The sequence below is a fragment of the Terrapene carolina genome, unplaced genomic scaffold (genome assembly GCF_002925995.2).
Source record: "Terrapene carolina triunguis isolate 2854851 unplaced genomic scaffold, T_m_triunguis-2.0 Scaffold236, whole genome shotgun sequence".
NCBI classification, from domain to species: Eukaryota; Metazoa; Chordata; order Testudines; family Emydidae; genus Terrapene; species Terrapene triunguis.
Window position 1 is genome coordinate 208190 of NW_020664587.1, and position 14414 is coordinate 222603.

A 14414-nucleotide genomic window follows, 5' to 3' on the forward strand; every position below is an offset into this window, starting at 1 on the left:
CCTCTTGCAGATCATCTAGGCAGGTCCTCAGGTCAGATGCACGAATGGTCTTTGAAGGATGAAGTGGTGAATCACCTCTTCAGTTTATGGAGGAACCCAATAATAGACCCATTTGCATCCAGCAACAACAGGAAATGCCAGAGATATTGTTCCAGGGCACGCAAAGAAAAGGAATCCGTATTGGATGCTTTTCTAATACACTGGGGTCAGGGTCTAATGTATGCTTTTCCTCCATTTCCCCTTATTTGGAGAATAAGATAAAACCGGACAAAGCCAGGGTGATTTTAATAACACCAGCATAGCCCAGACAACAGTGGTATCTGGATTTGATGCATCTGTCAAAAGGATCAGTGGAACCTCTACCACGGACACTGGTCTTGTCATAACAAACAAGAAAGGTCTGTCATTTGGACCTTAGGTACCGTCACTTGACTGCATGGGGAATAGACCTTTAGATGAGCTAGAAGAAAGCCTTTCATTAGAAGTACAGAATGTACTGTTATATCCTAGAAACGAACCCAATTAAAGTGATATAGTCTTAAATGGAAAAGGATTTTGTTATGGATTGCCATGTATAATGCAGCTCCTTATATGGCACTCATTCCAAATCAAGACTCAGGAGGGTATCCTGTTATCAGAAATTTGTGTATGTAACTTCCCCCTGTATCCTGGGCTCTATCCTGTGTCTGTTACGTTGTTGGGCTTTACATATTCGCTCTTTGCCCTTTATATTTCTTACCTTATCTTCAAATACTAATAAATGTGTGTTTATAGATTCATAGGTTTTAAGGCCAGAAAGGACCATTATTATCATCTAGTCCAAGCTACTGATTAGCATAAACCAAAGAATTTCACCTAGTAAATCCTTCATTAAGCTTAAATGTTGTGGTTAAGCTACATCATGTTTTTGGAAAGATGTCCAAACTTTATTCAATCACTTGGAGCCTTAACCTGCTACATCTCCAGACAAGTTGTTCAATTGGTTAATGACCCTAAGCATTAAAAATTTGCACCTTATCTCTAGCCTCAATTTATCTAGCTTTAGCTTTCAGCCAGTTCCTGTTATAGTATTTATATAAATTTGCTTTATTGGCAATAAGATGTCTAAATTATGTTGTAAGAAGTTTATAAGTAGGAACTCTTTTTCTTGTGTATAGATTGCTCAGTCATTGGTGTTCCTGCTGCTTGCTACACTCTTCAGTGCGGTGACTGGCCTACCATGGAGTCTATATAATACCTTTGTCATAGAGGAGAAACATGGCTTCAATCAGCAGGTACTGTGAAATATACCTCTATGGAAATAGCTTTCCAAATTAAAGTTAGTTTATAGAAAATGCCAGGTGGACAAATATCTGTAAATACCTCCTATTTGCCAGTAGTATTTCTTTTACCATATGCAATGTGACATTAATATTTCTGTGGGAACCTAAATCTCTGAATGTTTTGACCATAATTCACAGATATGCCAGCTTCTTCTTTCCCTTATATCATCAGATCACTTTCTGTTCCAGACCACGAATTCTTAGTACTTAGCTCTTTCTGCAGCTGCCCTCACACAAACATCACACCAGCACCTACGAATGGATCAGTCATGTCTTATGACAAGTTGTTCAGGGAAGATGGTGGCAGCTGTTGCAGCAAAGAGAAGAGGAAATATATACCCTCGTTGTGGAGTCAAGAATCTCTCCTGCCTCGTCGCTTCCATTGTCAGTTAGGTCTTGTCTCTGCCTCCTATAGCCTGGTTCCCCTTACCAGTCCCATGTTGAAGAGGTCTAATGAGTGTTCCTTTGCCAGGCTGCTGCCTACCCCTCCCCAGAAGCACTTCTGACACCCAAGTCCAGGCACTGCATGTAGCTGATTGAGTGGGGTTGAGAGCACCATCTCTGGTTTACCTCCTTAATCTGCCTCATGAATTCCGCCTTCTGCTAAACCAGAAGGGTCATCTCTTCATTCTCACCTCCTACAAACTACTCACTTGTCTTGTTCCAGCAGCTTCAATTTCCTTAACTTGCCCCTTCCCCATCACCTGCGTAGGTCTCCCTCCTACACTGGCAGGACCTTTCTCTTCAGAGAGCTTCCCCTTCTCAATTTCTGCCTTAACTCTTGCTCAGCTAGGGGTACCTCCTCAGGGTAAATCAGACCTGGTTCCTTCCTTCCTCCCTGGCCCTCATTCTTTCCAGTTCCTCTGAAGAAAGGGTTTGCTTCTGTGAGAGGGAAACATTCCTATCCAGATCATAATAGGCAATTTATTTCTGTGGACTTTGACGCCTTGGCTGTAACTGTCTGCACAGCACTATATCTCTCCAGGAAGGGACTGTAGGGCCCAGAGCCCACCACAAAGTTCCAGTTTAACACAGGCTGAAAGTTGGGAAATCAATCAGGAAAGCCCTTTCTCATATTGTAGAGAATTTATCTGCTTCATCTGCAAGAGCACAGTACCAGATGCCCTGGGATTTTCTCATTTCTATTTGCAGTTTCCCAGGAACCAGGAGGACTGAGTCGAAGCTAGACCTAAAGTAACTGAACTAGTTGTTTGTCACGTCTAGACATTTCCAAGTAGAGCCAGGGTAGCAGTTACTTCATCCTTACTGCAGTAGAAACAGGAGACTGTTTTGCCTCCATCAACCTTCACAAATGAAAAATAACTGAGGCTTTTTTACTATGATGTATAAAGAAGGCCTGAAATTTTTCCTCCCATCTACTCTCTGCTCCCCCGCACTCAGCTCCCCAAAATCTTCTTGGTTTCACACATTAGAATTACATGTCTAGCCTACAAAAACAACAAGGAGTCTGGTGGCACCTTAAAGACTAACAGATTTATTTGGGCATAAGCTTTCGTGAGTAAAAACCTCACTTCTTCTGCTATGCATCCGAAGAAGTGAGGTTTTTACGAAAGCTTATGCCCAAATAAATCTGTTAGTCTTTAAGGTGCCACCAGACTTCTTGTTGTTTTTGTAGATACAGACTAACACGGCTACCTCCTGATACATGTCTAGCCTAGCAATTTTTTCCTGAAATTCCCTGTGGGCCAGATACTACGGAAACAGAACCTAATTAACTGAGAAGGGAGATGACATCCGTTCAAAATACTTAAAACTTCATGTTTTATTTCACTTCTTTCACACACACTTAAATGCCTGAGAAACATCTGAGGGAAGAGTGTTGTGAGTTCAAAACCAAACCCCTTTCAGCCTTTCATTCATCTTCATAAAGAAGCAAAAAGAGCACAGACCCATTTTTCCCCTTTGCAGGACAATATGTTTTCATGAAGCAGAGGTTGCCTGATGTTTGCTCTGGACCATGAATATTTCAATTTATTATCTTGCCCTACCATCTGCTCTGTGTGTATTCTTCAAAGTGGTTGTCATAGCAACACTATTTTGCTCACAGAAGATGCATATTGTACCAATGGCTGCTGATAGTTTCTAGATACTCCATCCTTCTTGGCAGGCAGAGTCATCAAGTGTAAAGGTCAGCCCAGTTAATTACTGTCATGGACTTCATAATCAACTCTGAGAAAAGTAATTTCCTTCTTAGCCCCACTTAGGCAATGTGTGGGCTTGTGGAAGCCTCATGCATCTAAACAAAAATGTGCCTCTCCACAACTTTTACTGGTCAGTCATTTCCAAAGCCAATGAGCAATGTTTATCTTTGGGTTGACTTAGGGCACCTGGCCAAGGAGGCAAAGAAATATATGGATTTTTTGCAAACTCCAGTCCATGCAATTTGCCCTAATACTCATCCAACTGGACAATATATAGTGGATTACTTATTTAGGCAAAGCAGAACTTGGAGCAAGGTACTAGTTTGTAGAAGCAATTTTTATAATGTTTTCAAAACATTATCTTACCTCCCTCAGACCAGCTCATCTTGTAAGGTTCTTACATTTCTAATGCATTCCTGTCAAGGGAAAGGTTCCACATGGCCATTCTGCTAAAAATGGGGCTCTCCAAGCCTGGATCTGCTTTCCACAGCCAAGAATGCCTACCCAGTTTATGCTGATTTTGTTGCGAGTTCAGAGACATTTGAACAATGGATGCCTTTTTAATCCCTTGGAATGGAGAGGGAAGAAGAGCTTTGTAAATTTTCCTGACCCCTTTTTACTGAATTTGGAGGAATCTGAAAGTTGTAGAGGAAAGATAATCATCATTGATTCCCTTTAGATGTTGGTTCTATGAATTGCTGATGCTGTCAGCCCAGGATCTGCTTGCCTTCCCCCTAGTTCCATATCTACTGTCTCAGGGCCCAGTAGTTCACAAAGGCCTAGATAATCTTCACCTCAAACTCTGGTTTGAGAAAGTTTCCTTGACATTTTTTGGTTTCTTTGGTCAGGCAACTGATGTTCTCCTTAAGTTCTGCAGGCAGTCCCCTCCAAATTCTATTGTAGTGTCTGGAATTTGTTTCTGCTTAGTATTTTTTGAAGAGATTCAGAACCTCCCCTAGGCCTTGGATTTGATTTCTCCAGATGTCTTGGAAAGTGGTCTAATCCTACATCACCTCAAGTGGCAAGCTTCTTTTCTTGAGACTGTTATTCAGCCAGTTAATTGGCTCTCATCCTCTGCTCACTAGAGTCCAGGAAATGGAAAAGCTAGAGAGTAGACCTTACTTTCCTTCACTCCTCACCCATCTCATTCTTCGTTCTCAGTCAGTGAGGCATTTGCTGTCTGCTTGCTATCTCCAGAAGTCTTTGTAGCAGCCATCATCTTGTGGTGCTATGTCAGGAACTTTGATTCTTTCCTAGTGTTTTGTAATAAGGTGCCCTTTTGTCATAGAAACCTAAAACTTTACCGCCTTAGAACTCAAGACTTTACATTCTCCACATCTTTGTCCTCTGCCACAACCCCAAAAAAGGGACAAAAGGCATCCAGAACAGTTTGAGCAAAATTTACTTGGATTTGTATCGAAGGTCTGTGTTGTAGGTTGCAAATCATAGCTCAACTTCCTGGGCCAAACAAGAACCTGGCTATGCAGGAGATTTGTCAGGCATCTACCTGGAGAGCCAGTTACACTTTTACATACCATTAGTCTGTGCATGTAGTCCTTGGGTCCAGCATTCAGATGGTGAGCATCAATCTAATGGGGAGAGGACTTCTCACAGAATCTTCACGTCCATGGGGTGTTTGCTGGTCTTCAGTGTTCATTTGGCCCTCCCTGGATATTCCCGAAGACTGGAGCCACAAAGTCCTGTCCACCATAGTGAAAGCGGACGTTGAACATTCCATTGTATCAGATGCATCTAGAGCAACTTTTGCATAGATGTTCAGGCCACTAGCTGCCCCTCACATACTACAGATCTTCTCTCTTCTCTTTTATTCCGCAGTAAGCTTTGCTACGAACTGCAACACCTTGTCCCAGATAGAGCAGCACCTGCCAAGAAGTTGATGACTGATGCCACACACTCAGATGGGGAGCTCATCTGGACCACCTTTAGACCCTTCTGTGCCTCTTGTCTCTCCTTTTCTCTCCCCCCTCCCCCCGAAATTCTCTCCACATTAATGTCCTCGAGCTCAGAGCCATACATCTAGTATGTGTGGCATTTCAACCCTTGCTTCAGGGATCCACAATCCAAGTGATGATGGACAATACAACAGCAATGGTGGGGAGGAGCATGATCAACTTGGCTCTGTCAAGAAGTCATTAGGCTGGTGCATTGGTCTTCAAATCTAACCTGTAGCTTTGCATCCCCCAAGCTTACAAAATGCCCCATTGGATCAGCTAGGATAGCTAGATCAGACAACCACAAGCTAACTGTGAAACTCAATTGTGCGGAGTATCTTTTGTGGGTAGGTCTATTTTGGGGCCTCCCTATTTGCCACATTCCAGAACAAGAAATGCTGGATGTTCTGCTTCAGGGTCCCTGTCATATGCCTTCCTCACCTCATGGACACCAGAGTTCATGTATGCCTAACCATCGATCCCATTAATACCAAGGTCCTGAGGAAACTTGGACAGGATTCAGTCTCAGTGATTATGATAGTTCCAGCTTGACTTAGACAGTTCTGGTACTCTCATCTGATAAATCTGTCGATACAGCTGTAGATCACACCTGTTCTTCCCAGTGTGGATTCACAAAAATGGAGGTCGTATCTTACACCCAGATCTAGCATCATTATATTTGGCAGCCTGGATGCTGGCTAGTTAGCGGTCATCGAATGAAGCTATTCTACGTAAGTCCAGAACACTTTGATATGTAGTAGTAAAATCTCTAATGGACATCCCCATCTCCCTTGGAAGCCCTGGTTTCTGTTGTTCTGGTCTGTCTGCTTGCCCTAAAACATTCAGGGCTATCCATAAAGGGTATAGTTAGCAGCAATATGGGCACATCATCCACCTGTTCAGGGTCATAGCATATTTTCCTACCCTACAGTTGTTAGATTCCTCAAGAAGCTCATTTATGTACTTCTCCCAGTCCGGGAGCCCCCTCCTTTCTGGGACCTCAGCATAGTATTACTGGTTTGATGTGTCCTCTTTCTGATCCCCTCAGAGCCTGCTCTTTATGCCACTTGTCTATGAAGACTACATAATATAAGCATGGAGAGTAGAGGAAATTCATGTTTGGTCCACCTTAATTAATCTTTGTGGAACACCGTGTAACTCTTAGCCTCATTCGAAATTCTTTCTTTAAAAAGTCTTAAATTTTCATTTAAATCAGCTGATTCACCTTCCAGTTTTCTTTCCCAAGCTCTGTTAAAACTAGAGGGAAGCCAAACAGCACACCATTGTTTGAAAGAGGCCTGCCCGCACCGACTTAGAAAAAACAAGTGTCACAGATCCATGGGATTGATACTATGCCCCAGCTTTTAAACAGTCTCTTGGAGAAATCCCTTCAGTAATAGACTCCCAAGGGGTTTCACTTTCTTCCTTCAGAATAGGCCTTGCAGCCTCACCCACTCAGAGCCTGAGCTTCTGGCCTCAAGCACTCCTATTTCACACTGAGCTTTGCCAGCAAATCCAACTATGATAGACTCCTAATCAGAGGCTTGTGCACTCTTCAGGGCCTAATTCACCTCAGCAAATACTTGCGGTAACATCAAGCAGTCTTTTCAAAATAGAGTAGGATTTATTAGTTAACTGGAATACAACATTGGAAGTCCTTAGTTTAGCACAGAGAAATAAAATTTGTGTGTCCATCTGTCCAAGCCAGAGCAATCCATTAGCCAAGCTGTAATGGGTTCCATTATTGCTTTTGTCTCTGACCTTTTTGTCAGTCCCACATGAGAGCAGCCAGCCTTTTTGAGAAACCACTTTTAATCCCCTGCCAGTCACCTCTCTGTCCTTTGTCCTTTGTTTCTGAGCTGGTCTCTTCTCAGCTTCGCTGCTGAGAGGTGGTGGGAAAAACCACCTTTCTCTTGGTGATTGAGTATTTTGGTCATTGGGGTTTCCCATTTTCTCTTGGGAATTATGCACTGATATGGGTCACTTTCAGAAGGTTCCATCCGATTCCTTAAGGACCTGTTCATTGTGGCCCAGACAGCAAAGCGACGCAAACACCTCATATCTGCTGTGCTGCCCTGAGAGCCGACTTCAACTCCGCACCTCTGCACTCCCCCACATGGATAGCAATGGAAAGTACAGAGGGAAGCTGAGGCACACATAGCCTTCATAAAAATATTACGAAAAATTGCCATTTTGTTTGGGCTCACTCTACTCTTTTTGTCTTCGAGTGGGGGGCGGGGGTGCAAGGACATCTGTGGTGCAAGTGCAGCTCCATTGGATACTGCTGATTAAGAGAATCCTATATGGTATTCTTGGATGCATGTGCACCAGAGTGGAATTCATGTAGAGAATACATCTTGAAGAACCATAGTTCCTGAAAAGTAAGTAACTGTTCTTTCAAAATTTAATTGTTGCCTTTACTGTGTTGCTCCATGGCACACATCAGTATTGCTGTATTCCTCTCACTTATAACATAGAATAAATTTTGAACATTAGGTGAAAGACCAGTTCATTAACCCACAGTACCACTTAGCTATCTACAATATGAATATCACTAATGTTCTTTCTTTACAGACACTGGGATTTTTTTTTAAGGATGCCATCAAGAAGTTTATCGTGACTCAGTGTATTCTGTTGCCCGTGACCTCTCTTCTGCTTTACATTATTAAAATAGGGGGAGACTACTTCTTCATTTATGCCTGGCTGTTCACATTAGTTGTTTCCTTGGTGAGTATGGAGGTACTTTTTTGTCCATTTTGAATATCAGTTTGTTCTCGGGGTATAGTGCACAGAGTTTTTAAAAAATATATATTTCTTAAAACTGGAAGAAATTTAAACTGGAAACCCTATCAGTCTTTACAATCTTATTACTATCATTAGTCTAGCAGCAGCTCCTGTTTATTATTCCTCTAAATGCTCATAAAAGCTTATTAATGTGACATTTAAATGAAAAATACATTTAATCTAATATTGAAGTGTCTTCTATCAAGAAGCAATAACAGTTTGACCACATGTGCATTTCTGTCAACGGTATCTGACATCCTTTTTCAAACATCCAGCCACTGGTCCTCAGTTACATAGTACTTAGGGTATGTCTACACTTAAAACGCTACAGCAGCATAGCTGTAGACAATCATCACAGTGATGCGAGGGGTTCTCCCTTCGCTGTAGTGAATCCACCTCTCCAAGAGGCAGTAGCTAGGTTGACGGAAGAACTGAACCTGGTATTCCGTGATGATCTCACGAATGTTGACAGAAGTAGTATCAAGTAGAAGTAGGGAAAGTATTATTTCCCTGCTTCTGTTTCCAATTGTTAGGGTTCGTTTTTCATTAATGATTAATGAAATGTCAGATAACTCAATCGGTTTATTAAACAGAAAAATCAGCACAGGAGAGGGTCGTACGTTATCAATCTCTGAGAAGTGGTCTCACAGCAATCACAGCTCACATCATCTATGTCTGCTCCAAAGTGTGAGTTAATCTGACATATTTTTGTCCATTTGTTTACAGCAAGTAGAAGATTAATACACCTTACACCCTTTTCCTTATCTAGTTTCATATCTATTTTTCAGCATACAAAAGACATCTATACCAACCAGACACCATAACTTTCCAGATGTTCATGAACTGTAGAGTACAAGTAGCAGCAGACCATAGTGACATAAACTGTTTTATACTAACGATACTTACCAACTATTCATATATAATAATCCTTAACAGAACCCATCTTACTCCTGACAAGTTCCGCGCACATAAAGAACAAACGTTATACACAGTTCACCATAAGCTTAGCATAAGTACAAAAGCATGCTGGGAGTTTGGTTCATAGCTATACAGCTTTGCGTAAATACAAAATTTACAAAGCCTTCTAGAAAAATATATTGGCTAACACAAGGATTGCATTTACTGTCTTAGTCAATGCATCATAGAATCATAGAACCATAGAATATCAGGGTTGGAAGGGACCTCAGGAGGTCATCTAGTCCAACCCCCTGCTCAAAGCAGGACCTAATCTCAACTAAATCATCCCAGCCAGGGCTTTGTCAAGCCTGACCTTAAAAACCTCTAAGGAAGGAGATTCCACCACCTCCCTAGGTAACCCATTCCAGTGCTTCACCACCCTCCTAGTGAAAAAGTTTTTCCTAAAATCCAACCTAAACCTCCCCCACTGCAACTTGAGACCATTACTCCTTGTTCTGTCGTCTGCTACCACTGAGAACAGCCTAGATCCATCCTCTTTGGAACCCCCTTTCAGGTAGTTGAAAGCAGCTATCAAATCCCCCCTCATTCTTCTCTTCTGCAGACTAAACAATCCCAGTTCCTTCAGCCTCTCCTCATAAGTCATGTGCTCCAGCCCCCTAATCATTTTTGTTGCCCTCCGCTGGACTCTTTCCACATCCTTCTTGTAGTGTGGGGCCCAAAACCAGACACAGTTCTCCAGGTGAGGCCTCACCAATGTCGAATAGAGGGGAACGATCACGTCCCTCGATCTGCTGGCAATGCCCCTACTTATACAGCCCAAAATGCCGTTAGCCTTCTTGGCAACAAGGGCACACTGTTGACTCGTATCCAGCTTCTTGTCCACTGTAACCCCTAGGTCCTTTTTTGCAGAACTGCTGCCTAGCCACTCGGTCCCTAATCTGTAACAGTGAATGGGATTCTTCCGTCCTAAGTGCAGGACTCTGCACTTGTCCTTGTTGAACCTCATCAGGTTTCTTTTGGCCCAATCCTCTAATTTGTCTAGGTGCCTCTGTATCCTATCCCTACCCTCCAGCGTATCTACAACTCCTCCCAGTTTAGTGTCATCTGCAGACTTGCTGAGAGTGCAGTCCACGCCATCCTCCAGATCATTAATGAAGATATTGAACAAAACCGGCCCCAGGACCGACCCTTGGGGCACTCCTCTTGAAACCGGCTGCCAACTAGACATGGAGCCGTTGATCACTACCTGTTGAGCCCGATAATCTAGCCAGCTTTCTATCCACTGTGACAGCCCCAGACCAGTGGGGTACAGGAGTTTGGTAGATGGCAAATATGCTGGTCACTGGATGAGTAGTTTTCTGTTCCCTGAGTGACCAGAGCAGGGGCTGCACTAGAGTAATCAGGAACCTGCTAGAACCAGTTAAGGCAGGCAGGCTAATTAGGACACCTGGAGCCAATTAAGAAGAAGCTGCTAGAATCAATTAAGGCAGGCTAATCAGGGCACCTGGGCTTTAAAAAGGAGCTCACTTTGGTTTGTGGTGCGAGTGTGAGGAGCTGGGAGCAAGAGGCGCAAGGAGCTGAGAGGGAGAGGGAGAGGGTGTGCTGCTGGAGGACTGAGGAGCACTAGTGTTATCAGGCACCAGGAGGAAGGTCCTGTGGTGAGAATAAGGAAGGTCTTTGGAGGAGGCCATAGGGAAGTAGCCCAGGGAGTTGTAGCTGTCATGCAGCTGTTACAGGAGGCACTATAGACAGCTGCAGTCCACAGGGCCCTGGGCTGGAACCTGGAGTAGAGGGCGGGCCCGGGTTCCCCCCAAACCTCCCAATTGACCTGGATTGTGGGTTCTTCCAGAGGGGAAGGTCTCTGGGCTGTCCCCAACCCACATGGTGAATCTCTGAGGCAAGAAAATCTGCCAATAAGCGCAGGACCCACCAAGATAGAGGAGGAACTTTGTCACACCACCTTATAGTCCATTCATCCAGCCCATACTTCTTTAACTTGGCAGCAAGAATACTGTGGGAGACCGTATCAAAAGCTTTGCTAAAATCAAGGAATAACACATCCACTGCTTTCCCCTCATCCGCAGACCCAGTTATCTCCTCATAGAAGGCAATTAGGTTAGTCAGGCATGACTTGCCCTGGGTGAATCCATGCTGACTCTTCCTGATCACTTTCCTCTCCTCTAAGTGCTTCAGAATTGATTCCTTGAGGACCTGCTCCATGATTTTTCCAGGGACTGAGGTGAGGCTGACTGGCCTGTAGTTCCCCGGATCCTCCTTCTCTTTTTTAAAGATGGGCACTACATTAGCCTTTTTCCAGTCATCTGGGACCTCCCCCGATCGCCATGAGTTTTCAAAGATAATGGCCAATGGCTCTACAATCACATCCGCCAGCTCCTTTAGCACCCTCGGATGCAGCACATCCGGCCCCATGGACTTGTGCTTGTCCAGTTTTTCTAAATAGTCCTGAACCACTTCTTTCTCCACAGAGGGCTGGTCACCTTCTCCCCATACTGTGCTGCCCAGTGCAGCAGTCTGGGAGCTGACCTTGTTCGTGAAGACAGAGGCAAAAGGTGCATGGTGAAAAGGTTCTGAAAAGGGCAACAAAAATGATTTAGGGGTATGGAATGGCTTCCGTATGAGGAGAGATTAACAAGACTGGGACTTTTCAGCTTGGAAAAGAGATGACTAAGGGGGGATATGATTGAGGTCTGGTGAAAGTAAATAAGAAAGTGTTATTTACTCCTTCTCATAACACAAGAACTAGAAGCCACCAAATGAAATTAATAGGCAGCAGGTTTAAAACAAACAAAAGGAACTATTTCTTCACACAACGCACTGTCAACCTGTGAACTCTTCGGCAGAGGATGTTGTGAAGGCCAAGACTATAACAGGGTTCAGAAAAGAACTAGATAAATTCATGGAGGATAGGGCAAACAGTGGCTATAAGCCAGGATGGGCAGGAATGGTGTCCCTAGCCTCTTTGTCAGAAGCTGGGAATGGGGGCGGGATGGATCACTTCATGATTACCCGTTCTGTTCATTCCCTCTGGGGCACCTGGCTTTGGCCACTGTCGGAAGACAGGATACTTGGCTAGATGTACCTTTGGTCTGACCCAGTATGGCCATTCTTATGTTCTTAAAAGTTATACAGAGAGTTGATTGTGGAAAGCAAATATAGCAATGAGTGAAGATTGTCCCTCATTAATTGAGAATTTAGGATAGTTTGTCCCTTAGAAAATACAATCCATTGGGGAAGTACTTTCAGTTACTTTTCAACAACACTCCAGCTCATCTCTCGTGGTATTGCCGATGTCTGGTGATGTGTTCTAGATAGCTGTCCCTCGACCACCTGATGCCGTCTGACACCATGAGCGTAGCACTGACTGATTCCACGTTCCTGCAACACTAAGTCATTACTGGATTCTCATGTGCCCTGGGCTCTGATGATCAGAGTGTGTGTTTTAACCTTGTAACCCCTAGCTCTCAAGCGATGGCCACAGGAGTGTATTTCTCCACTTTTCGAGCTCAGGCGTTGCGGAAGGCTGGGATCCTGTTCTCAAAGGACACTGTGATGTCCACCATGATGATCTTCTTCCATTCCTCATTGGTGGTGATGGTGTCCGGTCACAGTTGGCTGTCCATTCCGGGGATGGTGGAGTTAACAGCAACCGTCCCCTCGGGTGGCGGCTCTGATTAGGCGATTCTGGATGGCGTTGTGTCACAGCTGCCAGGCTCTGGAATGGGACTTGCAGCTACACAAGACATGGGGTAGCATCTCGCTGGCATAGCCACATTTCCTGCATCACTTGTCCCGTATCCCATGGCGGACGGCTCTGTTCAGCGGGATGCAGTTGAGCTGGGCCCTGTGTATGAACCTCCTCTCGGCAAGTCGGGTGAAACTGCTCTTGCGAGGAAGTGATTGCTGGCGTCCCACTTGCACATCACCTTGAAGGCCTTCCCCTGGTCCAGTTCCGTTTTATGTTTTCAACATACTGGCAGCGGATGGCATTCTTCAGGGCCCTCTCCAGCATGGTTCTACCTCTCGGAGTGATGATTGTGTGCTCTGTATTCTTTACCTGTGGCACCAGGACTCCCAGCGCCTGATGTTCCTCACACCACGTCCAGTGGCAGCTGATATGCTTCTCCATTTGTCACATAGCATTGGGGGCACAAGTCCAGAGCGAAGCAAAGTTTCCCCCATTTCTTCCAAATTCGCCTTCCAGTGAGCCGCTCAGTAGGTTGTGACCTGTTGGTTGGAGGGGGTCCTGGTGATTCGCTTCCTGATGACATCCTGCATAACATTCTCTGCGATGTTCCTCATCATGGTGCCCAGGCACATCAGAAGGCAGAAGGTGTGAGTGATCACCGCAACGTTGCACAGATCACCCATTCGAGGGACGTTGGTGCCGCGCTGCCTGTCTGAGATGTACTGTGGATTTTCCAGTTGCAAAATGGTTTCCCACTGACCAATAGCAATCCAGTGTTTGCAAGCTTCTAGAATGCAGTTGCCACTTGTTTCTCCACTGTCAGTGCAGCTCTTAATGTGGTATTACTGCCCTGGAGTGCTGGGGTGAGCTTGGCATACAGACCCAGGAATCTGGCCTTTCACGTTTGAAAGTTCTGCAGCCACTGCTCATCATCTTGAACCTCCATTACCATATGATCCCACCAGTTAATGCTTGTTTCTTGTGTCCAGAAGCAGTGCTCGTCCATCCGCAGCTACTCTGTAAATGCCACCAACAAGTTTTCACTGTGTCCCTCAGCAAACAGTCCTCGAAGAAATTGGCGTGTCCCCCATTGTTACTATACTTCCTGTGGGTCTGCAAAGCACAGGAGAACTGTGTAGCGTTCATGAGATTAGTGCAGAGGTCTGTGGGCTCCATGTTTCTGTCACAGATGGCAGCCACTGAACAGTGCCATGTGAATTTGTGGAATATTTTTAAAAAGACACAAGTTATGGGATATGAATAGCATGATGGGATGGAGAAAGTTGCATTCTGAGAACTTGACCCCTAGCTCCCAGAGATCCCTGGGCAAGTCTTTTCTATCCCACAAAATGAAAATTTCCCAAAAGGCATTGCGCTGGATGTTGGCATGTGACTCACTGGAATGCCTACTCATGGTGCACTACAGTTTGCATCGACACAAGCACTCCAGGTGAGTATGTGCAACGCCAGTGCAAGCAGGCAAGTATGCATGAGCAATAGACAAAATTCGGCAGCTGTACTCCCACATAACACTGGTCTACAATTTTTGAGAAGTCGTCTGCTTCAGAGA

General features: G+C 44.5%; 1 protein-coding gene across 2 annotated transcripts in view; it reads left to right on the forward strand.

Annotated features, from left to right (window-relative positions):
* Positions 1 to 14414, forward strand: part of ZMPSTE24 (zinc metallopeptidase STE24) — a 105230-nt gene that overhangs the window by 50391 nt on the left and 40425 nt on the right. Inside the window, exons 4-5 of one of the 2 annotated variants that reach the window (XM_024199600.3) lie at positions 1158 to 1274; positions 8011 to 8163. The exons of the other annotated variant lie outside the window; for it this stretch is intronic. Coding sequence (XP_024055368.1) covers positions 1158 to 1274; positions 8011 to 8163 — 270 coding nt within the window. The remainder of the gene's footprint in view (positions 1 to 1157; positions 1275 to 8010; positions 8164 to 14414) is intronic. 2 annotated transcript variants of the gene reach the window in all.